This window comes from Ceratotherium simum, chromosome 19 (genome assembly GCF_057802395.1).
Source record: "Ceratotherium simum simum isolate JZ-2026a chromosome 19, ASM5780239v1, whole genome shotgun sequence".
Taxonomy (NCBI): domain Eukaryota; kingdom Metazoa; phylum Chordata; class Mammalia; order Perissodactyla; family Rhinocerotidae; genus Ceratotherium; species Ceratotherium simum.
In genome coordinates, this window is record NC_141918.1 from 13,950,788 (window position 1) to 13,978,618 (window position 27,831).

Sequence of the window (27,831 nt, forward strand, 5' to 3'; positions counted from 1 at the left end):
GAAAGATGCGAGAGAATACTCAAAGAGGTAGACTGGACAGAAGGTAAGACCGGATGACATAAAGAACACAATCTTTGGTCAAAACAAGGTACAAATAAAGTCACTGGTTTTATTGAGCAGCTCAAACTAGTTCTGAAGGCAGCTTGTCAAAGAGGCATTCCAAACAGCTTTTGAGCAATGTACAGCCTCCCACAAAGGCTTTACTGGTACCCACGTTAATGTATACATTATAAAAGTCAGGTTCACTAAATGCATTCACTTTTCATACACTTACTTGCAAGCAATAAAACAATTTAGGCTTTTCAGTACTTCAGCCTAGGTTTCTGCTCAAATAAGTCCAAATGAGTGAAGTTTGCTTGTTTACTGATCCTGGTCTATACAAACGGGAGGTTTCAAGATACCAGAAAGTTTATTCATAGCTAAAAATAACAAAAAGGTTTCTTGTTCTCCTGAAATAGGAAATTTTATATTTCCATTGTCAAAACAATAAACAATTTTTAAAGGCTCTTTAAAAAATTAGTTGAGAATTTTGATGAAATTCATTTATTTCAGTAGAATAAAACAACAAGCAGCATGGAAATGTAAAGTGCTACATAAAAGCCCCGCAACACACAAAATCTGAAAGGTTTCACTGGCTTAATTACAGGTGAAACAGTCATCATACATTTTTTCAAGCATGCTGTTTTAACGACCTTGAAATGTAGTCATGTGCTATGTTGGTCAAAGAAAAAGCCATGAGTTCCCTAAATCCAAGGACTGGGAGAAGGAGCAGTCCTAAGCCTTTACCTATCAAACATCCAGTTTTGGCCTAGGGGATTAAACTGAGACTTTAAAAATAATAGTTTTCTGAAGAGGCCCTTCCTGTGGCATTTGCGTACGAATGGCCCCACAGATCACCTTTGCTCACTAACTCCACGGTGGAGGTCAGATTGACAACTTGAGGAATTTTAGGTAGCATATGTGAGCTGAAAGGGAAGGAGCAAAAAAATGTACCACTTGCAGATACACATAGCAGATGCTAAAAAAATCCCAACACAAACAAGAAGGTGGCCTGTCAGCCGACGGGTGAGGGAAGAGATGCAAATGAGAGACAAACGATCTGTACAATGCAAATCTTCTTGGCTTCATCAATTTTAAAGTATAGGTACACCTCAGGGAACAGGCAATAAGATCACAGAGGTGCAGACGCTGGCTCAAGTTTAACTGAGAGGAAAGGGAGCGAAGATTGTTCTAGCACATGATTCATCTCAGCATAGGTTGAGAGCACGGGGATTTCCTTCTTCTCGGGATAACATTACCCGGTCTTCACAGGTGGGTCAGTGACCTCTCGCTAGGAGACCACTGACCACTGACCCAGTATTCCTAATATCCTGTGTTCCAAATCAAGACTTCAGAAAATATTTTCTCATGGCAATAAAGTTATAAAATGGTAACCTAAAATTTTCCTGACATACGAGGTCTTCATAAAGTCCTTGGGCTTTTTAGACTTTACCAAGCTGCAGACATAACAGAAACAATCTGTAAACTTTTAAAATACTAATTTATTAAAGTTTAAGACAACTATGTATTATATAAATTGTATATAATGTTCTTACTTTAGATGCAGACATAAAGGAAAACTGGCTATCAGATGAACACAGAAATTGTGTCTGATGGTTAATAGGATCCAAGTCCCATAGCAGGAGTAAAAATTAAATTTGCCTTTAAAATAATTTTTTTTTTGGTGAGGAGATCAGCCCTGTGCTAACATCTGCCAATCCTCTTTTTTTTTTTTTTTTTTTTTTGCTGAGGAAGACAGGCCCTGGGCTAACATCCATGCCCATCTTCCTCCACTTTATATGGGATGCTGCCACAGCATGACCTGCCAAGCAGTGCACCGGTGCGCGTCGGGGATCTGAACCGGTGAACCCCGGGCCGCCGCAGTGGAGCGTGCACACTTAACTGCTTGCACCACTGGGCCGGCCCCTAAAATAATTTTACAAATTGTTTCTTTCTTGCCTATAATTTCAGTTAGTTAAAAACCACAAAAGGACTTTATGAATACCATCCCCTAAAGTATTCAAGATACATTATGGACTAACTTGTGGACGCATCTAGAACCTAAACACAATTTATGACATTGAGTTGGAAAAAAAATTAACTTACAAATGCACTTTTAGAGAATAACCTATTTGAAAGCTGGGGACTGCCTGTATTTAAAAATTAAATCCTCATTAACAATACTCTCAAGAGTGCCCTCAATGCGGCTACCGAACATGCTGAAGGCAATGTTTTCTGGGCTTCTCTGTTCTCATCAGGCAGTAGGATGATAAAATTACCTACTAGAGTCCGTGGAGCTAGCTAGCCTTAAGTTATACATTGATTTTGCACTGAAAATTATTTCTTGGGCTTTGATTACGTGGACAATTCTAAGTAAAGGTTTTTCTAATTTCTATCACTGTTATTTGGGCCCTGAGCTTCTCTATTAAAATGGTATATGAAATATTTCAACATTAGGCATATTCCTGGAATAATTAAATTTATAGTGATTACAAAGCTAGGCATATAATACATCTTAAAAGATATACAATTCAAAGCGGAGCAAATATTCAAATCTTAAGATCTTCCCACTTAACTTCTGGAAGAAAATCAAGCAATTTTCTGGTTTGTACCCTTTCTTCCTTAAAACAAAGATCTATAGAGGATTGTTTTCTTTCTTTTTAAATCTTGTGCATACTGGAGAGAAGGGGTAACAGCATATCAATGTGGTTACAAAGCACTATTCCCTCTTCAAGTAACAACCAATAACAAAGACGTAATCGTATTTTCTCACAAATGTTTGACTGAAATAGTTACTTTCACTGAAGAAGGTTATGACACAAAGTCAGTCACAGAACGGGCAATCCCAGTACGTTTCCTATGAGCGACATTTTAAGTAAGCTATTTGAGGCGTTTTTCTTTCCCTTTTCAACTCTTATCCCTAATCATTCTACAGAAGTAGAAACAGAGTACTCAATAAATGGTATTGAGTAACGACTAATACTTATTGGAAATTAAAACACCATTTTTTATCCAAAAATTTCAAAGGGTTATACAGAAAAGTATCACAAATTTACATAAAAGCAAGCTGAGGCATGAGAAACAACAGTAAGTTACTTCTCTGTAAAGCAGGTCAGACAGTGAGACAAGGGACTCGCACTCCCAGTCCCTTAACCAAAGCAGGACACAGTCTGCATGTCTAGCTCTATTTATACTGAATTTATAAGGACCAAAAAACGAACGAAGGGTAAATACAAAATAAACTTTTTGTAAACACTTCTTAGATTATACCCAATGCAGAATGTTTAATGAAGCACTTGAGTCACAGCTCGTAAGACACAAAACAATATCATAACTCAAAGTCAAAAATGTACTCGTTGGCCAGATATATTCGTCGGAATATAAGAGCTGCCAAGGCCAAAGTCAAGATGACAATCAGTACAGCGGATCCGCCATGATGGGTGTGGTTGTCTCTTGCCTGCTGGCCCTGGCCTACATCTGGTGAAGCAGACGACCTTCTTTGACTCTGCTGCTGCGCCCGGCGCTGTCGAGGACTCATGGAGGTATTCTTAGCTACAGGTTGGGCAGGCTGTTGAAGGGACGCTGCCGAGGGGTTTGGGACTCCATACTAGGAAATTTTAAGAAATTTTGTTTGTAATTGGCAGAGAAAACTTGTATATATACCTGTTACCTATTCAAGAGTACAAAGACTCTCAGAGCACTAAATATGACTAAGGGCAAAACTACTAAGAATTATCTGAATGCTGAGACTAATAACTCACCCTCCTGAATAAGCCAGCAACACAACTTACTCTGAGCACTCACAAGGTGGAGAGGAATTTACCAGCCACAAATAAGACCAGGACAGAGCTTACCCATATTTTCCATAGAGGGCTTTCTACTCCCCCTCAGCTGCAACTCCCGCAGTATCTGCTAGGCATCTGGGCACCTCCCTTCTTTCAAGAGAGCCAAGGAGGGAAGCAATTTGATTTTCACTTTCTGCCTGAAAATTTGCCATTCTAAATGGCCAAAAAGGCAACTCGCAACTGTGTGCCTTTCATGAAGCAGGTTTCTTCCAATATTATCTCACTACATCAACATGGTTTCACCAACAATCATAGAGCATTGGAAATAATTTCAAACTGTATGTTCTTCACAGCAATACTGCTGAAAAAATTAGATGTAGTTTTCAAACCAGGCTTATCCTTTCTCACAACTCCTGTCAAATGAGTTGAACACAAGTCTAGAAGAACCCTTTACTGTGTGTTTGAACTGTGTTACTTTATGCATGTAAAGCACGAACTGTGGTACTTTATGTTGTTAAGAGTTCCTTGGGGGCCGGCCCCGTGGCACAGTGGTTAAGTTCGTGTGCTCAGCTTCGGTGGCCCAGGGTTCGCAGGTTTGGATCCCGGGCGTGGACCTACGCACTGCTCATCAAGCCATGCTGTGGCAGGTGTCCCACATATAAAGTAGAGGAAGACAGGCACGATGTTAGCCCAGGGCCAACCTTCCTCAGCAAAAAGAGGAGGATTGGCAACAGATGTTAGCTCAGGGCTAATCTTCCTCACCAAAAAAAAAAAAGAGTTCCCTGGGTATGTGCTGAGAAAAATCTGAAGGTAGCTGTGGGAGACTCAATGTAGCCTCTACTAGCTGACACACTAGTTGCCCCACAAAGCCCTAGATGTTGACTGCTTTCTATTCTTTCAACACCTGCTCAGTGAAAGCATAACCACAATGTGGTACCAAGTGATTCAAAATCTTAAACATAGTTTACAGATAAGAAGGCTCTATAAAATATGAATTCCATTTTATTTATATAGATACCTTAACTCTACTCCTAGTAGCCCAATGACCTTTAATTCTTTTATTGAAAACAACTTTATACTTATTATATTAGTGCCAATACACATTCTTTCAAATAAGAAATAAGAACGTATGTTTTATTAAGAAAAACTTTAAAAACTGAGTAAATAGAAAACATCTAAAATACTTTCAATTAGAAAAAATTTAATATTTAGAAGAAAAAAATAACTGAATAATGTAATTCAAATACTTTTTTAAAAAGGCAAGATGATGGGCTTTGTGCTGGCAACAGCTACAAACATTAGGGAAAAAACTGCTGATCTAAGTTACCTGCAGAAGAAATTTTATATATATATATATATTTTTTTTTTTTTAAAGATTTTATTTATTCATTTTTTTCCCCCCAAAGCCCCAGCAGATAGTTTTACGTCATAGGTTCACATCCTTCTAGTTGCTGTACGTGGGACTCGGCCTCGCACTGGACGGAGAAGCGGTGCCTTGGGGCGCGCCCGGGATCCGAACCCGGGCCGCCAGCATCAGAGCGCGCGCACTTAACCGCTAAGCCACGGAGCCGGCCCCAGAAATTATATTTTAAATCTGACATTCATCTCAACATTAAAGGCCTAAATAATCTGAATTTCTTAAAACTATCCTTTGGAAGCGCTCAAATGTAGTGACCTACAACACAGACACAGAAAGGAACTACTGACTTTGAAAAGGTAAAAATAAAAGCCAGAGCTGATACTGAACTAGAGCTGTATTAACTTGGACTTCTGTTCTCCAGGACTGCAAGTGAAATCTGCGCATTGAAGAGAGCAGACACATAAAGCTGCAGCATTTTACGAGGTCGTCCACTGTCAAGGTGTCATTAGTGGACTTAATAAATAGTCATTGAGTTGAACTGAGTTATGGCAGCCAACACAGCAAATTCCATCTGAAATTTCCCATTCCTTCAATCGCTCAGCCAAGATAACGAAAAGTGTCTGAGAGAGCACACGTACTCGAGGCTTAGAGGGAAATGGGTTCTTAAGGAAAATAAAAAAACATGATGGTGCTACAAACCCAGAAACTAGCACAAGAAATTGACTCAGCTTCAAGTTTTTATTTTATACATGTTACTTTTTTCCATCAGTTTGAAGGGAGAACACTATCCTGCCCATAGACCCAACCAAAACTGGGAGCCTTATCAGTACTAGGCTGGCTTCACCCCTCTGTAGATGTGTGACCCTGAGCAAGTTATTTAACCTAAGACTCCGCTCCCTCATCTGTACAATAAGGATAATGTCCAACTCAGTAGTCATGAGGATTAAATGGAATAATGATGCAAAGTGCTTAGGATACACAATTGCTTGTTAAACATCAGTTATTATTAATATTGTTACTATTAATATATTCCTTTGGAGGCACTAAATTTAGGTTAAAAAAAAGTCATGACATTACTTAGGACAGCTTTTCAGAACTTTATTAGTATAATTAATATATTTAGAACAAAAATCCCTTAAAACGTTGGCTTTAGATAATACATTAGTACATGCACTTAACGGAAATATTTTTATAGATACACTGCTTTAATTAGGTTCCTATATCTCAGCTGCCTTTTGGATGATACATTACTGACTACAATCTATTGCTGTGATATTATAAAATTCTAAAATTTTTTGTATTTAAAACAGTCACATCAAGGGAAAACTGTAATGACCCCAAGCTGACAGGCCCTGAGGAACCTAAATTATCTGGAGTAGAACGACTAATTGGACTAAATTTCGGAAGTTCATACTGAACTCCCAGATGGAGAACCGAGTTGGCTTTAGCATTTTCAAAATGCTGTCAGTTTGGTGGTAGGACTTCTAAATCTTTGCTGTTTGCCTAAACTTGTTCAAACACACTTATCATAGAATGAACACTTAAGTCATAATAGTTTCCGTTTCCTTAATTAAGATGAAGTGACCACTTCTGGGAAGGTGGAAGTACGTGACGTTTGTATTTAATTAAGTTTAACTTAAATATTAAAAAGAAAAATCACAGATAAGTCCCTTGTAAAAATATAAATTTTTCTCTAATAACCTAGAATAACCAGCATTGTCTTTGCCTTTCAATACAAAGTGGAATAGCTTATTCAAACCTGAATCCCTGAGAAGAGGAAACACCTGATGGACTGGAACAGAACGACACCACCAGTATCCTCCCCATCTCTACACAGCTAAAACATCCGCATCCAACAACAGACGGCCTGATGTTGTCCGCTGTATCTAGACGTGAAGCAATCTCTCGCCCCTCAAGGCTAAAATAACATAGCTTATCTGGGATGTGATGTACAACATCTCAGTGAATTTATAGTACACTTGCACGTAAAGTAGCCACCCCTAGCCAAAACCAGGTTTCAGTGACTTCCACAGTGACAAAATTATACAATCATGCTCTGAGATAATTTGTATGTGAATGTAATAAAAAGCTTAATTTGTAATTGTAGACAATTCATTGCTTGTCAGTGTTTTAACCAGAACTGGTACCAATTAATACCTATATCTATGAAAGAAATCTAAGTTTTATGTACTTTAAAATCAAAATGGAAAATACTACTGTAATAATAACATTGTTTGTGTAATCTAATTTACTTAACTTCTGGATTTCTTTACCTGTATTCCCAGTATTTTTTAAAAGTGCTAAACCTAAAATTGATTTATTCAATCAACAAACATGTATTGACCACCGACTGTATACAAGGCACTTTGCCAGCACTGGGGACCAGTGCAGGAGAGAGAGAGCCCTGATCCTCAAGGAACTTATATTCTGGGACGAGAGACAGACAATAATTAATTAATTATAAAGTAAATTACAACTGGAATAAGTATAACTGGAATATGCAACAGGAGGACTTGACATAGATTTAAAACAGACTAAAGATAGATTTATATACATCACAAATATTAGGAGACTGTCCTTATAGGTGAAAAAAAGACTACCCCCTTCCTCTCTGTACTAGCATGCTTCCATTTCTAAAAAAATTATGAAATAAAAAACAATTAGAATTCTAAAGGTGAAAAGTTAACACACATACTGACTAAAATGAATTCACTATATTCCTCTGCAGTTCACAAAATGACACGTAAAAATGACTTAACTCTCAGTATATGCTTTTTTCTTATACCTCTGTCTCCAGTTCTCCAAATACTTCCTTCAGAGCACCCTCTCCCCTGCTTTCTCCAACCTACTTCTCTCTGCCCATCTCGCTCTCCGAATAGGACAGAGTCACTCAAGACTATTCAATCCCACTTTACAGTAAGTTATTCCTGAGTAAAGGGCAAATCTGTATCTGCCCAGCTTCTACTTCAATTTTCCTGACCCTTTAAAATCCTCTGTAAACTGGAGGGGGGAAAAAAATGTGGCTACTCAACCAAACAATCTGTTACCAAAAAGACCCCACAAGACAGTTCATCTTTTTTATATGGAAAGGAAAGTCAATGTTTTTACCCATAATCCTAATTATTTAGCAACAATCCAGTCACATTTTCTTAATCAGTCTCTCTGACCACCTAGGCCCACCAATACTTAGACAACAGATCAGGACACAACTAACAACACCCTGAGCTAACATCACTTATTCTTTCATTCAAAATTATTTATCAGGGCCAGCCCCGTGGCTTAGCGGTTAAGTGCGCGTGCTCCGCTGCTGGTGGCCCGGGTTCAGATCCCGGGCGCGCACCGACGCACCGCTTCTCCGGCCATGCTGAGGTCGCGTCCCACATACAGCAACTAGAAGGATGTGCAGCTATGACATACAACTATCTACTGGGGCTTTGGGGGGAGAATAAATAAATGAATAAAATCTTTAAAAAAAAAAAAAATTATTTATCAGACACTTACTACGTGTAAGGCACCGCTGTCCAATAGAACTTTCTGAGATGATGCTATGTTTGACATCTATGCTGTCCAATACAGTAGCCACTAGCCACACGTGGCTATGGAACACTTGAAATGTGGTCAGTGCGACTAAGGAACTGATTATTAATTAAATTTAATTTAATTTAATTCTGAGTAATTTAAATGTAAACTTAGACAGCCACGTGCAGCTAGTGGCTACTACACTGGACAGAGCAGGTCTAAGGCAAACCTTTAGCTCCTGGCCTTTGTCAAGTCAGTGCCTTAATGCAGCTTAACAGACCTGCCAAGGACTCAGTGCCTATTTAGAAAGTGGCTAATTTATGTATATTTTATTTTAGCCAGAGTGTAGCACTACATTGAAACCAACTTTTCAGAGAAATCGTAGAATTCTGGAGAGACGATAGGACCTAAAAATTATTTCGTTCAGCCCCATTTAACAAAAAAGAAGGCTCAGAAAGTATGAATTACTTGCTTAAGATAATATAACTCATTAGAGGGAGAGCTAGGCTAGAATCTAACTGTTAGGGAGAACCAAAATATTCAGCTATCTCATCTAGGGATCTCCTCCTCCTATTGCAAATAATGATAATGATACAGATACACACAAATGTAAAAGACAAGCGCCATACCGATGTACTGGCCGTAGCACCCTGGAATGTCGTAGGCATATCATCTTGTAAATCATTTAGTGAAAAAGAGTGGTTTAAGTCCGACTCGGCAATAGTCTTTCCAGATGAATTGACTTCTGCCTATAAAACAGATACACCCAAGAGCAGTATTACAAGAAATGTACAGAATAACCACAACCTACTAAATTCCCTCTCTTGGATTTATTTTAATTGCTACCTTAATATAAACTATCAATCAGTTAGGCGTTGAGCACTTGTGTGTACAACATTCTGAGAGGTATTATAGGAAGCGGCACAGACAATCCTGTTCTCAAGACGTCACTTGGTGACGGACAAAACTAACACCATGGTTCACAATCCACAATTCCAAAAAGCTCTAAAAACTAAACTTTTGCAATTTTCAGGCAAATTTTGACACGTGAGGCTATTAGCAGTCTTGATCCCACATTAGTGTAAATATTCGCAGGTTTGCTGAGGAAACATTAATGGATTTGATATGGGGTGCTGCCCCAGATCCCACTACAGGTGTTAATACATGGTATATGTTTGATAGTTTCTAAAATCTGAAATTCTGATGTATAAAACACTTCTGGCCCTAATATTTTCAGAGAAGCAATTTTAAATAAAACAGGAATCCTCAGAAGGAAGAGAATAACCAACATTCATTAAGCACCTCCTCTCTCAGGCACCACAATAAAACACAAGGAAAAATTTCTCCTAAGAACTGGACTAGAAGGACAGACAGGATGTAGAGAGGTGGAGAAGGAGGAGGAGGTAGCAGGTTGCTTAATGCAGGTGGAGCTAATTAAATTCCAGAAGTAATTATGTTTGGTCAAAACATAAGCAGAAAAAAAGGATACACGGGAGATGTGCCAATATATTAATAGTAGCTATTTCTTGGGGATAGGATTATGCATTGATTGTTATTTTCTTATTGTTTATCTATATTTTCTATATTAATAGCTAAAATTTGTTAAGCACCAGAGACAGTTCTAAATGCAATACATTTAAGTGAGTATTAACTCACAATCTTCAAAAGAATCTTACAAGATAAGTAGTCATGCGCCGCATAACAACGTTTAGGTCAACAATGGACCGCATATATGATGGTGGTCCCATAAGATTAGTACCATACAGCCTAGGTGTGTGTAGTAGGCTGTATCATCTAGGTTTATATAAATACTGTAGGGGAGGGAGAAATTTTCCTCTACCCTTCTAGGTTCTTCTGGCTGATCTAAGAATTAAATTGACATGAGACAGATTAACAGGAGAAAAGCAAACAAAAGTTTAACAACACGTATACATGGAAGAAACCCAGGAAAACAGAGTAACTTGCCAAAATGGCCAAAGCCCTCACCTTAAATACATCCTCAGCTAAAGACAAAAGAAGATGCTGAGGGTGGGGATAGTCAGGGACTTCCAAGGGAAGGAAGGCAACTCACAGGTAGGGAAAAAGGAGCAAACATTTGGAAAACAAGTGTTTGTCTGGCCACACACAAGTGCAAGAACACAGAGGAGAGCCCAACAAACAGGCAAAAGCACTAGGTTTGTCATTGTCTACCACTCTGTTTTATGTGATGCTAAGGTAACAGCTCCCTTCCTGAGACAGGTTTTTTTATCTGAATTCTTTCAGGCAGTTAAGAGGGAGGTAACAAGAAAAACTTTCTGAGTCTTTTGTTTCTTAAAAATAATCAGCTAGGGGGCCAGCCCCATGGCTCAGCGGTTAAGTGCGCGCACTCCGCTGCTGGCGTCCCGGGTTCGGATCCCTGGCGCGCACCGACGCACCGCTTCTCCGGCCATGCTGAGGCCGCGTCCCACATACGGCAACTAGAAGGATGTGCAGCTATGACATACAACTATCTACTGTGGCTTTGGGGGAAAAAATAAATAAACAAACAAACAAAAAAAAAAAATCAGCTAGGGGCCAGCCTGGTGGCATAGTGGTTAAGTTCACACACTCTGCTTTGGTAGACCAGGGTTCATGGGTTCAGATCCCAGGCGCAGACCTACGCACTGCTCATCAAGCCATGCTGTGGCAGGCGTCCCACATATAAAGTAGAGGTAGATGGGCATGGATGTTAGCCCAGGGCCAATCTTCCTCAGCAAAAAGAGGAGGATTGGCAACAGATGTTAGCTCGGGGCTACTCTTCCTCACAAAGAAAAATAAAATCATCATCATCATCATCAGCCTAGGGGCCAGCCCCATGGCATACTGGTTAAGTTCGGCGTGCTCTGCTTCAGTGACCTGGGTTCGTGGGTTCGGATCCCAGGTGCGGACCTACACTACTCATCAGCCATGTTGTGGCGGCAACCCACATACAAAATAGAGGAAGACTGGCACAAATGTTAGGTCAGGGCTAAACTTCCTCAAGCAAAAAAAAAAAAAAAAAAAAAGGAAGATTGGCAACAACTGTTAGCTCAGGGCAAATTTTTTCTTTCCTCAGCAAAAAATAATAATAATAATCAGCCTAAAATAATCTTCACGTTAAAGAGACACATTTTGGGATGGCAAATTTTGTTCCCCTTCAGTATTCTCTACGATGTTTGCATGATGACGAAATCACCTAATGACACGTTTCTCAGAATGTATCCCCATTGTTAAGTGACACATGACCGCACCATTATTACTTACAGTTGAGAAAAAGGCACAAAGTGGTTAGGTAACATGTTTGATGTCCTGCTACCAATAAGCAGCAGAGCTGGGATGTGAACCCTGGCATGTATACCAGAGTCTACATTTTTAACTTCTATGCTATGCTGCCTTTATGAATGTCTATTATTAGTTTTGTAATAAAAAAAATTATTTCTAAAAACTTTATTGAGGGCCAGCCCCGTGGCTTGGTGGTTGAGTGAGCGCGCTCCACTGCTGGCGACCCGGGTTCGGATCCCGGGCTCGCACCGACGCGCTGCTTCTCTGGCCATGCTGAGGCCGCGTCCCACATGCAGCAACTAGAAGGATGTGCAGCTATGACATACAACTATCTACTGGGGCTTTGGGGGGAAAAATAAATAAATAAAATCTTTAAAAACTTTATTGAAATAGAACTATATTGCTTTACTTTCTATCCAGAATTTGAAAGTAAACAAAAGAGCTACATAATTAGAATTTATTTACGAATTTAGAGTACCTTAAAACTGATTTGTCTAGCCAGTTCCTTGGCTTCTTGGTCAGCCTGGCTTGAATCACTTCCAGATTTTAAAGGCAACAGGACATCCTTCATGGCAGAACCACATCCCTCACAACAGAAATCTTGTGATCTGGTAGGAAATAAATTTTTTTGATGGGTATAAATCAAATACTTGAATGTTAATCCACGATAGTTAAATACTGAATGATTAAAAGAACACTGGATAATTCCGTATCACATTCATCTACATGTAAATTAGACAATTATGGCAATAATTATAGTTCTGAGACAAATACACAAGTTAAGTTGGTGTAAAAAGAAATCCATGTCAATTATATCTCAATTTAAAAAAATCTAAAATTAAAAATAGGGCCACTCCTGTGGCTTGGTGGTTAAGTGCGCGCGCTGCGATGCTGGCGGCCCGGGTTCGGATCCCGGGTGCGCATCGAGGCACCACTTCTCCGTTCATCCTGGGGCCGAGTCCCACATACAGCAACTAGAAGGATGTGCAGCTACGACACACAACTATCCACTGGGGCTTTGGGGGGAAAAAATAAAATAAATAAAATCTTTAAAAAAATAAAATTAAATTAAATTAAAAATAAAATCCAAGGCTTAGATTCCATTTTTCCCAATATACTATCTAAAGAAAAATTAGCTTTAGATTTATACAACAAAACATATAAACTGTCTAATTTCACTGTCTTCAAAATCACACTAACAAGCCTATGTTAAGCCTGTGAAAAAAGTCCATTATAAAGCTTGAATTATCTTTAGCAGAAACATACACAAAACAGTAAAGAAGTCAATTAAAAACAGAATTTACAGATATTTTCAGGAAAAAACCTCACAAATCCTGTTCATCTAAATAGCAGTACCGGGCCAGCCCTGTGGCTTAGCAGTTAAGTGCGCGCGCTCCGCTGCTGGCGGCCCGGGTTCGGATCCCGGGCGCACACCAACGCGCCGCTTCTCCGGCCATGCTGAGGCCACGTCCCACGTATAGCAACTAGAAGGATGTGCAGCTATGACATACAACTATCTACTGGGGCTTTGGGGGAATAAATAAATAAATAAATAAATAAAGTTAATTACCTCTAAAATAAATAAATAAATAAATAGCAGTACCCTCCAAAGATGGAGAACTCATGGAAAATCCAAAGATTCTGAAATTTATCACTCATATTAAGTAGAGACTCAAGCTAATCTGTTAACTAGACTTTCCTACAATTTCTTTTTCTACATTCTCATATTCTCCTATGTATCCCAGATATAGCCAAAAGTGCTCTAAAGCTCACAAGAGTGCTCAGGATTTGTATGACTGTAAATAAATACGTAAAAAAAAAATTGTTACATTGATGAACTTCCTTTTAAAAAATTGTTTTATTACACCTCTAGTTCAACATAATAAAAGCCTTAGGTCTTGAAGAACATGCTATTTAAATTATTAATTTCCTGTAAACAAAATATACGTAAAAGAAGTATTAATTTAGTATTTACTGATGAAAATTTTTTGTTTCACCAGAAGCAGCATTGCTGTGCATATCCTCTTGAGAATCAGTTGTATCCAAATTATTTGCCTTCAAATGTGTCCACTTTTAACTGAGAAGTCAGATGAAACTTAAAGGAGAATGTTTATTTTGAATATATTAGTTTATTCCCAAGGACAGTATGCTACCACAGTTGAATACAAAATCATGTTTTCAAAAAGCCTCTATTGTAGACTAAGAACCTAGAATAAATATATTTGTGTAGGGTAAGATATACCATAATTTAATTAACATAATATATCTGAAGGGTGGTAGACAGCAGAGTTCAGAAGAGGAAAATGACCAAAATCAAGAACTAGTCTCAGCACTAGTCAAAGGAGAGGATACTCTGAATCTAATGACTAATCTGGGTTATATAGACAGAATGCACCTGGAAAAACTGAGACGGCAATAACACCGGGAAACCACACCTTGATAAAGAAAAGCTTTGCTTTATTTCATATCATTTATTGAGCACTTGCTATGAGCCAGATGCCAAAATGGGTAAAGTGAACTCCCTCCCTGCCCTCAAGGAGTTTTTAATCTTGTGGAAAGCTACATATAAATAATTGCTCTGGTTCTTTTCCATCTGTAATACCGCCCAAGTGAAGACAAATGACCAGTACTCTGTTCTAGAAGATGTCTCCCACTGTAGTTGTTATTATCTACTTCTTTCTAAAACGAGATAGCATGAAACCAGTTCTTTAGACTCTGGTCACCCCTGGATAAACTGATACAACTGAATTTCTAAAATAGCAAAACTAAGACTAGACCCTGTAGCCAAGGTAACTCATAAAGTAAGAGACAGAGCCTGTCTCCTAATAGCCATTATCCAGAATAGTATTTGGATCTTAACAAAGAATAAAACACAAAACTTACTTTTTGGCAAGCGCTCTTCTTTCCTCAGGTGTGTAATCTAGAGAACCTATGGCTCCCTCGCCTTTGGTTGGCATAAACCCAATGATGGCTAATAATGCTGTTCTTACTGAAACAAAAAGTAAGCATCAATTTAACTTGCTTTGTAAATGGAACTGACTTTACGCTGGAAAGAGGGAAAAAAAACCCTCAAAGGCTTTCACTGAAGAGGTACAGGTAGGAGAGTTGTATTAAAATGATGGTGAAAATCTAGATAAGGAAAAGCAACTTTATCATTTATTCAATAATATTAAATTATTTATCCAAAACAGCTTCAATCTCAAGAGTGTATTATAATATATAATTATGAATTGACTAAAGTTGTATAAAATTTATATTCACTTTAAATTGATACTCACTACTCCACGAAGGCTGCCAAGTTTCAGGATGATGTCCTGAGATGCTCAAACAGATTTTCTTGCCTACTTCAAATCGTCCATTAGCCTTAGGAATAAATAAGGCATTTTAAAAATTATATATGTGTGTGTTTAATGTTTTATACTTTAAAAGTATAAATATATTTTACATACAAAGAATTTTAAAAGAATGTACTCTCGGGGCCGGCCCTGTGGCTTAGCGGTTAAGTGCGCGCACTCTGCTTCTGGTGGCCTGGGTTCGGATCCCGGGCGCACACTGACACACAGCTTGTCCGGCCATGCTGAGGCCGCGTCCCACATACAGCAACTACCAGGATGTGCAACTATAACATACAACTATCTACTGGGGCTTTGGGGAGAAAAAGGGGAAAAAAAAAAAAAAAGGAGGAGGATTGGCAATAGATGTTAGCTCAGGGCTGGTCTTCCTCAGCAAAAAGAGGGGGACTGGCATGGATGTTAACTCAGGGCTGATCTTCCTCACCAAAAAAAAAAAAAAAAAAAGAATGTACTCTCTAAGGGACACAGATTTTTCTGCTTTTATAGACACTCCATAAATATTTGTTGGATTCTAAATGAATAATAAAAGCTGTTTTTAGAAGTCGTAGTAACTTTCTGAAACTGAGTTGCACAACTGAAATCTAAAGAATTAATATAGGGCCGGCCCCGTGGCTTAGTGGTTAAGTGCTCGCGCTCCGATGCTGGCGGCCTGGGTTTGGATCCCGGGCGCGCACCGACGCACCGCTTCTCTGGCCATGCTGAGGCCGCGTCCCACATACAGCAACAAGAAGGATGTGCAACTATGACATACGACTATCTACTGGGGCTTTGGTAGAACAATAAATAAATAAAATTATAAAAAAATAAAAATAAAAAAAATAAAATAAAATAAAGAATTAATATATAAAGATGTCCTGATGTCCCCCTCTGTGCCTAGTACAGTGCCAGGCTCTATGAAGGATCCACAAGAGAAGAACCTGCAGATGCTAGGATAAAACCTCAGGACTTAGTGCCACCTAACTAGATATTGATGAGGAAGGCTCTGAGAGGGGAGCGATTTTCAGAAGGATGTTCAATTTCATAAGACAGGAACATAGAAGAGGAAGATCAAAGATAATGATTTCAGTTTTGGACATGGATCTGTTGTCTTGGTAGAAGAGCTATTGATGATGTCCAGCATGCAGGTAGGAATACAGACGTGCTGATGTCAGAAGAAGACATACATTTTTGGTACCTGACTTCAGAGAAGTGATCGTTGAAGCCATTTCATAGAAATAAGAGAAAACAGCTGAAGTCTGAACTTGGAGAATACCCTTATTTAGCGGAGGAAGAGACATGAAGTTAGAAGATAAGCTCCACGTGGGCAGAGAATTTGACTTATTCTCTGATGCATAGAGTGCATGACGAGTGTTTAACAAATATTTGCTGAATGAACGTTGGAGAAGACTTGTGAAAAGAGAGGAAGTGAACCAGAATGAGCAAATATTGAAAATCAGAAGGGCAGGGCTGATTCTCAGCCAGTGTGCTAAATGTAACCATACCGTTGGTTAACTACTGAGATATTTCTGTACGTGTCAGTGAACAGCTCTGCCCCAAATACCCGCCACCAGATTCCCCATGCAGCAGCCCCTCCCCCTAGACCACTTGGTTCTCCCCATGATCTATCAACTGAAAAGTGACTCATAACACAGTAGGGCCCCTCTAGGACCCTGCTCCAGCCCTATGCCAATATTAACAATTCTCAAACATCACCTAATATTTGTTAAGCAGCTTCTATATACCAGGAACTTCATAGTGTGACTGTATTTACCACACACAATCCTTTTGACAGATGAGAAAACTGAATTTTAAAGAGATTATGTAACCTACCCATGGTATAATGGAAAGAACACAGGTCAGAATCCAGATCTATCAGCTCTAAAACATGCTCTTTCCACTACACCAAATATAGGTAAAGACAGCACTAATTTGGTATTTATTGATGAACACCTTTTGTTTCACCATTTGCTACCCCATGTGTGTCATGGAACAGGATGAAGACTGGGAACAAGCAGTAGGATTTCTCAAACTGGTCTCTGAGGTTGTGTGGTAAGCACAAGTTTCAACAGGGTGCTGTATGTGGAACCAGACGGTACCAGGCTCAACGAGTGGACAGAGGCCTTGAAGGTTATCAAAGAGAACACAGGACAACAGCTTCCAGTGGCAGCAGAGATACAGAAATGTTTTCGTGTTTTGTGTTTGCTTTTTTGAGGAAGAGGAGATAATTAAACGCACTTGAAAATTAAAGGCAATGAGGCAAGGAAAGCTTAACAATTAAGGGAGGAATTCCCTGATGGAACAAAGTCCCAGGAAAGATAAGAGAAAATCAGATCAATAGTTTTCTTTCACATGGAGAGAAAATATGTGAAGATGGAAATCCTGAGATATAAATAGTAATAACATAGCTAACATTTATTGAGGACTCTATGTCAGCTCTTATTCTAAGGGTTACACGTAAAAATGAAGAAACTGAAGAACAGAGTGTACGAAAGGTGAGAAGGTGAAGGAGAGGATGTGATTAAGAGGCACAGCAATGTTAACTGCCCTTTGCCAGTACTTACCGTGTGCCAGACACGGTGCCTAGCACTCTGCATACATGAATTCATTGAATCCTAACAACCATGCTATGGCAATTATGCATTCATTAGCATCAATAATTCCTAGGAATTACTTTCGGGTGAAAAAAATTGTAGTTCCCAGGCCTGGTCCCCAAAGGCAAAATTATAATAGTGTTCCTCTTTATTTCTTAATGAAAATGAATATGCTGGCTATACTTTGCAGCCACCATGAAGAGTTAAACCACAATCATACCAAAAAGCCAGTTCTTACCGTTAGGAGAATAATGCTTGGTGGTTTCATGGGATACTCTGGTGGCAGTACTATTCGTCCATGATAAACTCCTCCATCAAAATCAGAATCTGGGGGTCCTCTAACTGTGAAGTGCCATTCAAAAAGGTTATCCTGAACAAAAATAATAACCAGCAAGGAATCAATAACATTAAAAAGTTTGATTGTTTTTATCAATGAGTATTAGAAATATTCCTGGGTGAGAAAAATTAATGTTTTACATTATTGCTAGAACAGCTTCTAACGCACAAAATGTCTCAAGTATAAAAGTTATGAATAAAAGCTACTTAATCTAGCTTTCACGTCCCATAAGAGCTAAAATCTTTTTTAAACAAATGCATTTAAAAATGTCTGAGCATTGTAATGTATTCATAAATAATATTATAAACATAATTAAGATGGAAACTAACCCTTGAATACTAATTAGTAATGATTATCAGATAATCAAATAATTACTATACATTTGGATTATTTTAACAAACTTTTAAAAATTATCCCTCACGGATACCTAAGAGCTTATTTATAAGTGGTCATTATTATTAATATATATGCTATCAACATTATCTTACAATTACCAAGTACTTTACAGTTTACAGCTTGCAAAATTCTTACACATACATTATTATATTTTATTCTATTATCATGGAAACCAGATTGAGCACATTTAAATACAGATGAGAAGACTGAAGAGAGGCAGACATGTTTGCACAAAAAGCCCAGACTAACTACAAAGGCCTAGGTCTTCCAAAATGTAAAGAATCTGGGGTTCTTTCCACTTCCCTTCCCTCCCTCATACTCATCACCTAAAACCAATTTAGCATCTGAGACACATTTTACAGAGACCAGTAATCTGCTTCTTCTAATATATCTGATTCTGAATGGTTAATGAAATACTCAGGAAATATAGGGAGTAAAACATATCAATAAACCACATCAAACACATCTATTATGACTCAAAGCAATGAAAAAACAATTTTAAGCAATTTGTTTAAAATATTAAAGTATTAAAATCCATACGTAGAAGATGGAGATAGAAACTAACCTCTAAAGGTTGTGCATGGTAATGATCTGTTGGATCTTTCAATTCTGCCGCTTCTTTCATTAAACGTTTAACAGCTAAAATAAAATTCACAAGATAGAGACATTTAAAATATACTTTTCCAAGTGATTAGCACAGATTTACAAACCTAATGGAAAAGTTCCTACTTCAACAAAAAATCTGTAGAGGACTAGTTCAACTGAGTATATGGTAAAGGTTTAATTATGGGATAATAGTAATAATTGGAGGGGGAGGGGAAGGAAATGGAAGCTAGGCATTAGAAGAGTTATATATTAATTTAAATATACAGGAAAGTCTCATAAAGACACTATTTTTATTTAATAAGTGCTTATATATACTTCCTATGTGGTAGCACTCCAACATTAACTCATATAATCCTCAAAACAACGCTATGACATAGATACTATGTTTACCCCATTTTCCAGGCAAAGAAACTGAGACATGGGGAGATTACATAATTGTCCAAGGTCACACAGCCAGTAAATGCCAGAGCTGGGATTCCCACACAGGCAGTCCAACTCTACCTTGTTCAAATGTCTATATGAAAAACGTGCCCTCTGGAACTCATGCTCACAGACGGTAAACCACTCCACATCCTCAACCTCTTGGGACTTTCCACCATCTTGCATTAATTTAAGGAGACTGACCCCAGAGGTCACTGAATCTCCGTAGCCCTAATTGCATTCCTTTTGAAATGATTCTTCAGCTTAATTAAAACCTTCAATCCACTGACACCACAACTTTCTTTACCCCACCTATACGTATATTCACTTCCCTCTTTATCCATACTCTTGGCTCTCAGGAGTTCCCCTTCACACTCCCCTAATAAAATTCAATTCTAGCTGACCCAATCCAACCATCTTCTCATTTGGTGTCTATACCCAAACAGCTGAGCATTACTGAAGGGGGATAAAAAAGTCATAGTGGCAAGCACATTGATACCATTATAGAGTACCAACACCCTTTTATTTCCATGATAAATGACCGTTAGCAGCCTATCACAATGTGCAGTCTGTATCTGTACCCTCTCCTTCCCTACTGGCTCTCAAAGCTCACTCCTTTGATCCCAGCCCCTCTCATCTCAAGCTTTAGGTCCTAAAAAACGTCAGAATACTGGTATAGGATAGCAAAGCCAGAGAAAAGACAGGTAGCCCAAGGCTGCTGAAACTCTGCTTGAAAACCAACTGATGTGGTTCAATACTCACCTAAGCTGAGACCAGACAGAAGAGAGAAGGGGCCAAGTACTGACATCTTAGAGAAAGACAGTAGGAATTTCGCAGGTGGATATGAATAGGCAGAGGAAACAATAAAGTAAAATGTGTGGAGGCATAGCCTGGAATGTTATGGGGAGAGAGGTTAACTGAGGAGCAACTCCCACACACATAAACCAAGCGGTTCAGTATGTATCAGGACCTTTGCATAAAATTTCATTTAAACAAGGGTTCTTAAGCTGAGAAAAAGTTAAGTCACTATCTTAATCCATCATTATTAATATTCTTTTCCATCTCCTACTCTGAACTAGGCCCCTGTAGGCAGAGACTTTGTTCACCTGATCGTCAAAAATTTATTGAGCTCATACTAGATGCTGTAGCTACAACCACAATAAAACATAGTTTTGGTCATCAAGGAACTTATAGTCTTGGGATGGGGGTCAAAGAATTGAATAAAGCCTAGTGTCTAGAACTTGTGGGGAGAGTGTCTCAATATGTACATGTTTCTAACACAGTGTGCGTCACGTTCCTCAGCGTGCAATGCTGCTCTCACCCCACCTCCACCTCATCATCTAGACTGGCTCCCACTAGACCTTTAAGTAACTTCCTCCAGGAGGTCTCCCTGACACCGTCCCTTGTCCATCCCGAGGAGTGACTAAAGAGTCTCATCTGAATCCCTGAGGAGTCCTGCGAGGAGACTGGCAACCAGAAATGCTCTCCAAGTTATTCTAATGACCAGTCAGGTTTGCAAGCCACTGCCCTAGAGACCAGGTTGAGTCCCCTTGCCATAAGTTCTCATAACACTCTATATTTTATCTTTTATAAGGTTTATATCACTTGTAGTTACTTAATGCCTGTCTTTCCTGCTCAACAATCAACTTCACTGCAGTCTCCCCAGGGCTTAACACAAAGTAAGCACTCAAATATCAGTTGAATTGAATTTTACTACCTTCCCCCAACAAATCTCTTTCAGAACAAATTCTCTAATCAGAAGGATCTGATTAAAGGCAATGTTTTTCAAACTTATTTGACAATAAGATAAAATCCTTCCTTCAAAGAAAAGCTTAATGAGAATGTCAATATGTTAAAACAGATAACAGAGCTGTTTTGGTTGAAGAGACCAGCCTGGAAGGGCCTTCAGGCTATTTCCCCCCTTACCTATTCTATTTAAGGGGCCCATGGAACAAGGATTGAAAACCCCTGGTTTAAAGCCACATAAAAATATCATTCTTTTAAATTAATATTATTAGATACAGGTAAAACCCTAGAAGCTGGTATGAAGTTCACTAGTTTGGCTGCTGTCAGCAAAGATGCCAAGGTGACTGTTTTTTCTTCTTTCCTCATCAGCTGGCTGAACAGTAATTAAGCTGAAGAGGTCAGATTTTATGTCATTCCATATCCTTATCACATTTTCTCTCCCTCTTCCCCACTCAGCTCAGCTCAATAGGAAAGAAGAAAATAAACACCCAATAGTACCTGGATATCACAAGAGACGTATGAAAGGATCAGAACTGCTATAAGAATGTATTTAAAGGAACAATCATTGGCTCAACAACCAAACATGTTGATTTTATTAGTTCATAGGCCACACAGGCACATACCATGTGAGAACTAAAGCGCGTAGGCAAACAGAAGGTGAGATTAGTCTACTGTTTTCATAATCTCTTTTTTCCTGAAATAACACATATTATGAATGCCTTAGTGAAAAAGAATGTGGACTCTGGGGGCCGGCCCCGTGGCTTAGCGGTTAGGTGCATGCGCTCCACTACTGGCGGCCCAGGTTCGGATCCCCGGTGTGCACCAAGGCACTGCTTGTCAGGCCATGCTGAGGCCGCGTCCCACATACAGCAACTAGAAGGATGTGCAACTATAACATACAACTATCTACTGGGGATTTGGGGAGAAAAAGGAGGAAGATTGGCAATAGATGTTAGCTCAGAGCAGGTCTTCCTCCGCCAAAAAAAAAAAAAAGAATGTGGACTCTGAATTAGAGCTGCATTCTGGCTCTGACATTCGGTAGTTCTAAATCCTTGAACAAGTCACTTAATCTTATTCTGCCTCAATGTTTACATCTGTCAAATGGGAGTCAATAATTTCTTCACATAATCCTCCTTTCCTTTTCATCCCTCCCTCTTCCCCAGGTCACAAGTTATTAAGGTCAGAAATGGGCTGGGATATAAGGCCCTCTCAATGATGCTCCCTGGTTCAAAACCAGGCCTTGAGCTTACAAGTTGGCCTCATGGCATGGCTCTCTGGCTCCCAAGGAGAAATATCACTGCTACGGAACAGTCGAGTTTCAAAGTACTGCCTGGCAACTCAGGCAAGAGCACAGTCTGCCACTCCTGATACTCAATCTCTTGCATCTCATGGTTAGAGAGAAAACTTTTTCCAATCAGCTCCTCTCTTATCTCTTTGCGAGGTTATTCAATGGAACTCTCCTACCATGGTGAGATAAGATGTGCCAGGGAAGGGAAGGGGAGCAAGGAGCATCTACATGCCTGCTTTTGTTTTCCCTTTCTATAGAGGCCACACGATCACTCTGGATCCAAGCTATAGGCTCCATGGGCCTAGGCATTAGCATTCTTCACATGCCCAGGGTAGCTCACTGGGCTTACATTGGGGTTTGGACACAAAGCTCCAGCTAAAGGAATCTTTTACAGGTCACTGTCTCTCATGCATCTATTTCTCTTGGAAAGCAAGTATCTTAATATCATCAATCTCCAAAGCATGGGTAAAATGCAGGAGGCAGGCATATTGAGGATGTGAACCCAACGTCATGTTCCCCAACTGCCCCTTCCTGCTCCCATAGTGAAGGCACTTAAGCAAATGTTTAAGGACTAATGTTTTTACCCAGTAAGACCCTGCAACAGTGTCCATTCAAGAAACATTTAAAGAATATCTGGAGCCAGCTCTGATGGCCTAGCGGTTAAAGCTCGGCGTGCTCCACTTTGGCGGCCCAGGGTCAATTCCTGGGCGTGGAACCACAGCACTCGTTTGTCAGTAGCCATGCTGTGGCAGTGGCTCAGAGAAGAACCAGAAGAACTGACAACTAGAATATACAACTATGTACTGGGGCCTTGCCGAGGCAGGGGCGGGGGTGGGGTGGGGGTGGGGGAGAGAAAAAGGAAGATGATTGGCAACAGATGTTAGCTTAGGGCAAATCTTCCCCTGCAAAAAAAAATAAATAAATAAAGTCTGAGTGATGGAGATAGAAGAATGACCAACACTTGAAACTAATATAACATTATATGTCAACTGTATCTCAATTAAAAAGAAAAGAATGATCAAGACCTGCGTCTTGTCTTCAAAAAGTTCATAATAAGAGACAAAGACATAAAAACAATCACAACACAAGCAGTGACCAAGTATGTACAAATTTAGGGACCACCTTCGTCTGCCTAGGGTAGCTGGGCAAGGCTGAACCTTAAGTGTGAAGAATTAATAGGAATTTCGGATGGATTAAAGCACAGGTTCCAAAAGGGACCAAGGCATACAAATGAGAAGAGCTGCTCCATCCGGAGGGTCATTTGGGCAAAATGAATAGGTGCTGAAAATGCAAAGGAGCACAGGAGTGGTAGGAGATGAGGCTGGTGAGGAGGGCAAAGATTGAATCATGAGCAGCCCTGTGGGCCACGCTAAACAGTTTACTTGGAACTTTATCCACAGCTACCAGGAGGCTACTGAAATTTTTTCAGTTTGAGAAGTGACCTAATCAGTTTTTGTTCTGTTTTACTTGATCTGGCGACAATAGTGATTGATTAGATAGATGTGTGTCTGTGTGTACTGGTGCCCACGTGCAAATGCCTGAGAGTGTGTGTGTGTGTGTTGTGTGTGTGTGTGTTTCAGGGTAGGAGATGGAGTAGAGGAGTAGACCAAGAGATCAAAGATGACTCCCATAGGTGCCTAGTTGTTGTCAATCCCTGGGGTAAGGAATATTAGGTTGAGGTGCAGGTTTAGGGGAGTAGAGAAAACTGATGAGCTTGTTTTTACACCTTGTAGAGATTTTTTTCGGTCTGTGGGAAATCTGGGTGAAGATGGTAAATCACCAGTTAAGTTCTGTGTCTCTACAGCCCAGAAGGGTCTGAATTGGACATTAAAGCTTGAGAATGACTGGCAGAAGGTGCAGCTGACACCAAGGGCATGGACAGGATAACTCCTAGGTTTCTGCTGGAGGTAGTGGGTGCCTTCGCACCAGTCCCTTATCCACCAATCACCTGCTGACCACGCCCATAGGCCCCCTGAGGACAGCTGCCACAGGAGCTTCTGTACACGTAGCTCTCCCTGCTTTGTACTATGAGATCCTACTACCTTGGCCAGAGCAGACCCAAAAAAGGATCAGGGAGCTTGACCCAGAGGCAGCTACTGTTAGGCTAGTCAGAGGGTTATGAGATGGCCCCACACAGAGCTCTGCCCACAACCACAAGTCCATTCCAGAAAAATCATAAGGAAATAAGTTTCCCCACCTATAAATGAAGAAATTTATTATCAACATGCTAGCACATTGGCCCTTAACCAGTTATCTGTATTGTCTTAACTTAATTGTTCTATCCATACCTCTAAGACAATTCCACATCAGATAGAAAAAGATATCTCTAACATTGTGCAGTGTTTCTAATCACTTCCTTTCACATATGCATTACTCTAAAAATATCACAAGACTGAGAATAAAACAAAGCAAGGACACATTTTCACTATGCCTCCTCCCATTCTCTTTTCTTTTTTTTTTTTTGCGTGAGGAAGATCAGCCCTGAGCTAACATCCATGCCAATCCTCCTCTTTTTGCTGAGGAAGACTGGCCCTGGGCTAACATCTGTGCCCATCTTTCTCTACTTTACATGGGACGCCACCACAGCATGGCCTAATAAGCAGTGCATTGGTGCGCGCCCGGGATCCGAACCCAGGCCGCCAGCAGTGGAGCGCGTGCACTTAACTGCTACGCCATGGGGCCGGCCCCCTCCCATTTTCATTAAGTCCCACATGTCATCCAATTCACCTTCTCCATGAACTCCAAATGATCCACATAATAACAAAAAAAGATTTAAAAAACTTCTCTCTTTTTTGGAACAGCAACACCACCTTTGAGGAAATGAAACCAAAAAAAAGGAAGCAATTTATTACACAGCCAGAAGCATGTCATCCAAAGCTCAGCCAGCTAACAGTAAGTCACATACTTTTGAAATGTACAAAATTCCACTGAATTTTAAACACTTATCATAATCTCAGGTACGATAACCCATCAAAATTGAGCAATGTCCTCTGACAACAATCTCGTAAGACTCACCAGTTCTCCATTCCAAATTGCACTATTACTCATGTTTGCATTAATTCTTTGCATATTCCACTAAGTACCTCAGCTGACCTAAGGAACTTGGTACCATGTGACCAAGCAGTCACTATACATTTTTACCCACATATTTGTAGTTAAATCTACCATAATCTGGGCCAGCCCCAGTGGCCTAGTGGTTAAGTACGCCACACTCCACTTCAAAGGCCCAGGCTGGTTCCCAGGCACAGACCTACACCACCCCTTTGTCAGTGGCCATGCTGTGGCAGCAGCTCACATACAAAAAGAGCAAGATTGGCAACAGATGTTAGCTCAGGGCAAATCTTCCTCAGCAAAAAAAAACACAAAAAACAAATCTACCACAATCTAAATAATTTAATCATTCTACCACTAACTTTAAAATTAAGCTTTTCTTCCCTCTTTATCTTCCTTTTATTTTTTTCCCTGGCATTCTTAAGAGGTGGGCTTGGGGGGGAGATCATGAACCCACTGAAATTGAACTGTATAAATGTATTTCTTGGAGAGCTCACAGCCTTCACCAGATTTTTAAAGGAGTCTACAGGCCCCAAATGTTATGACTCATTCTACACACTTGGTCACCTAAGAACATTTCTCAGCCGGACAGCACTCAAGTTAACAAAGCTCAATCAATATCCTCAGGCTTTTCTGGAGTCTTTGCATACTCTTACGTATTAAAAAAGTCAAACATTCACAATGTCAACTTTTTCCAAAAGGATGATAATCTTGCTGATTCCTACTGAGAAGCTGCTTTTTCTGAAGGAAAAAAGAAGCGGCACAAGATTTGGTCAAACCATCACTAATATCCTAGGATTATCATTTAGAGCTGAACTGCGGATCTTCTCCCTCCTGACAAATTTATCAAGATACAGATGGAATTGATACCATTTACAGAACCCAGCGATTCATTTCAAGCCTGCCTTAATATGAGAGAGCTGGTTATTTTTCTTGCATCTTTATAACGCACCAGAAAAGAATCTGAGGCTAGGATGGTTTGGGCTGCTTCTGTGAATGAAGCAGGGGTATTAAACACAGGAAAAGAAGTCTCTATGACTGAATACGGATACAAATCATATTACTCAGCGTGGCAAAAATCATGGTTAGCTCTAAAGTGCATGGCTCAACTAACTTGTGTTCTTGGCTCTTCGGTTAACTGGTTTAGTTCAGAATATTTCCTTTATGTCTGTAATTCTATTATGGCTGTAATTCTATTCGCCCCAAATGCTGCAAATACATACTTAAATAGCCAAATCCTCAAATGCGAGTGACCCAAACAGCTAATCAAAGTCTGGTGGCAGCGACGGAGAGGGGATAACGACGGTGTTCAGGGTGCAGGCGCGGCAATGAACTATCACCCCTGGCCACCACCTGTCCACCTGTTCTCGGGGATGAGTTTATGACCCAGGCCTACGCGACGACGAGGAGGAAAAGCAGAGCCCGGGTGCCGCAGGCGGCTGCCCAGTCCCCAGGATTGGCGGCCGGTGCCCGCTCGGCCGCCCTGCCCTGCGGCCTGCACCACCCCGGCAGGCGGCGGTCTCGCGTAGAGCGCGACACCCGGAATGGAGCCGCGAGGGGCGGCGAACGCAAGGGCACCGCAGCGTCCTGGCTCACTCGGCCTCCCGGCCCACCCGGCCGCGCCGCCCGCCGCCTCCAGCCCCGCTCACCCGGACTCTTCAGGTTGTAGCGGGTCTCCATGGCCGCCTCCCCGCGCCGCGGCTGCCGGGCTCTCCGCGCGGCTCGGGCCGACGGGGCCTGACCCAGGAGCTCCGCCGGCGCGCCCAGCCCGGCCCGACTGCTCCGCGGACGGGGTGGAGAGGGTGCCGGCGAGGCGCGCTTCGCAGCGGCGCCGCCTCCTCGCTGCTCCCCCGCCTCCCTGAGGGCCGGGCGGGCGCCGGCGCCGGCCGGGGCGTAGCTGCAGCGGGCGCCCGGGCTGGAGCTCGGCCTCCTGGTCTGGCCGCCGAGCCGCCCGCCCGGCCGCGTCACCCGCCCTCGCCCGGGTTTGTGAGGTTGCCCTGACGTGGCAGTCGCTTCGTGGCGGGCGGGCGGCGACCGGAGGCTGCCGCTGGCAGCGCCAAGCCCGCCCCGGGATCTGCAAGG

At 40.7% G+C, this 27,831-nt stretch overlaps 1 protein-coding gene across 1 annotated transcript; it reads right to left on the reverse strand.

The window, feature by feature from the left end:
* Positions 1 to 89: 89 nt before the first annotated feature.
* Positions 90 to 27,831, reverse strand: UBE2J1 (ubiquitin conjugating enzyme E2 J1). The gene is made up of 8 exons (XM_004422116.3): positions 27,399 to 27,831; positions 19,204 to 19,277; positions 18,144 to 18,275; positions 15,261 to 15,345; positions 14,866 to 14,971; positions 12,461 to 12,590; positions 9,333 to 9,452; positions 90 to 3,646 (listed from the first exon to the last, which is right to left on the reverse strand). The coding sequence occupies exons 1-8, from the start codon at positions 27,427 to 27,429 to the stop codon at positions 3,368 to 3,370; spliced, it is 957 nt and encodes a 318-aa protein (XP_004422173.1). The 5' UTR covers positions 27,430 to 27,831; the 3' UTR covers positions 90 to 3,367.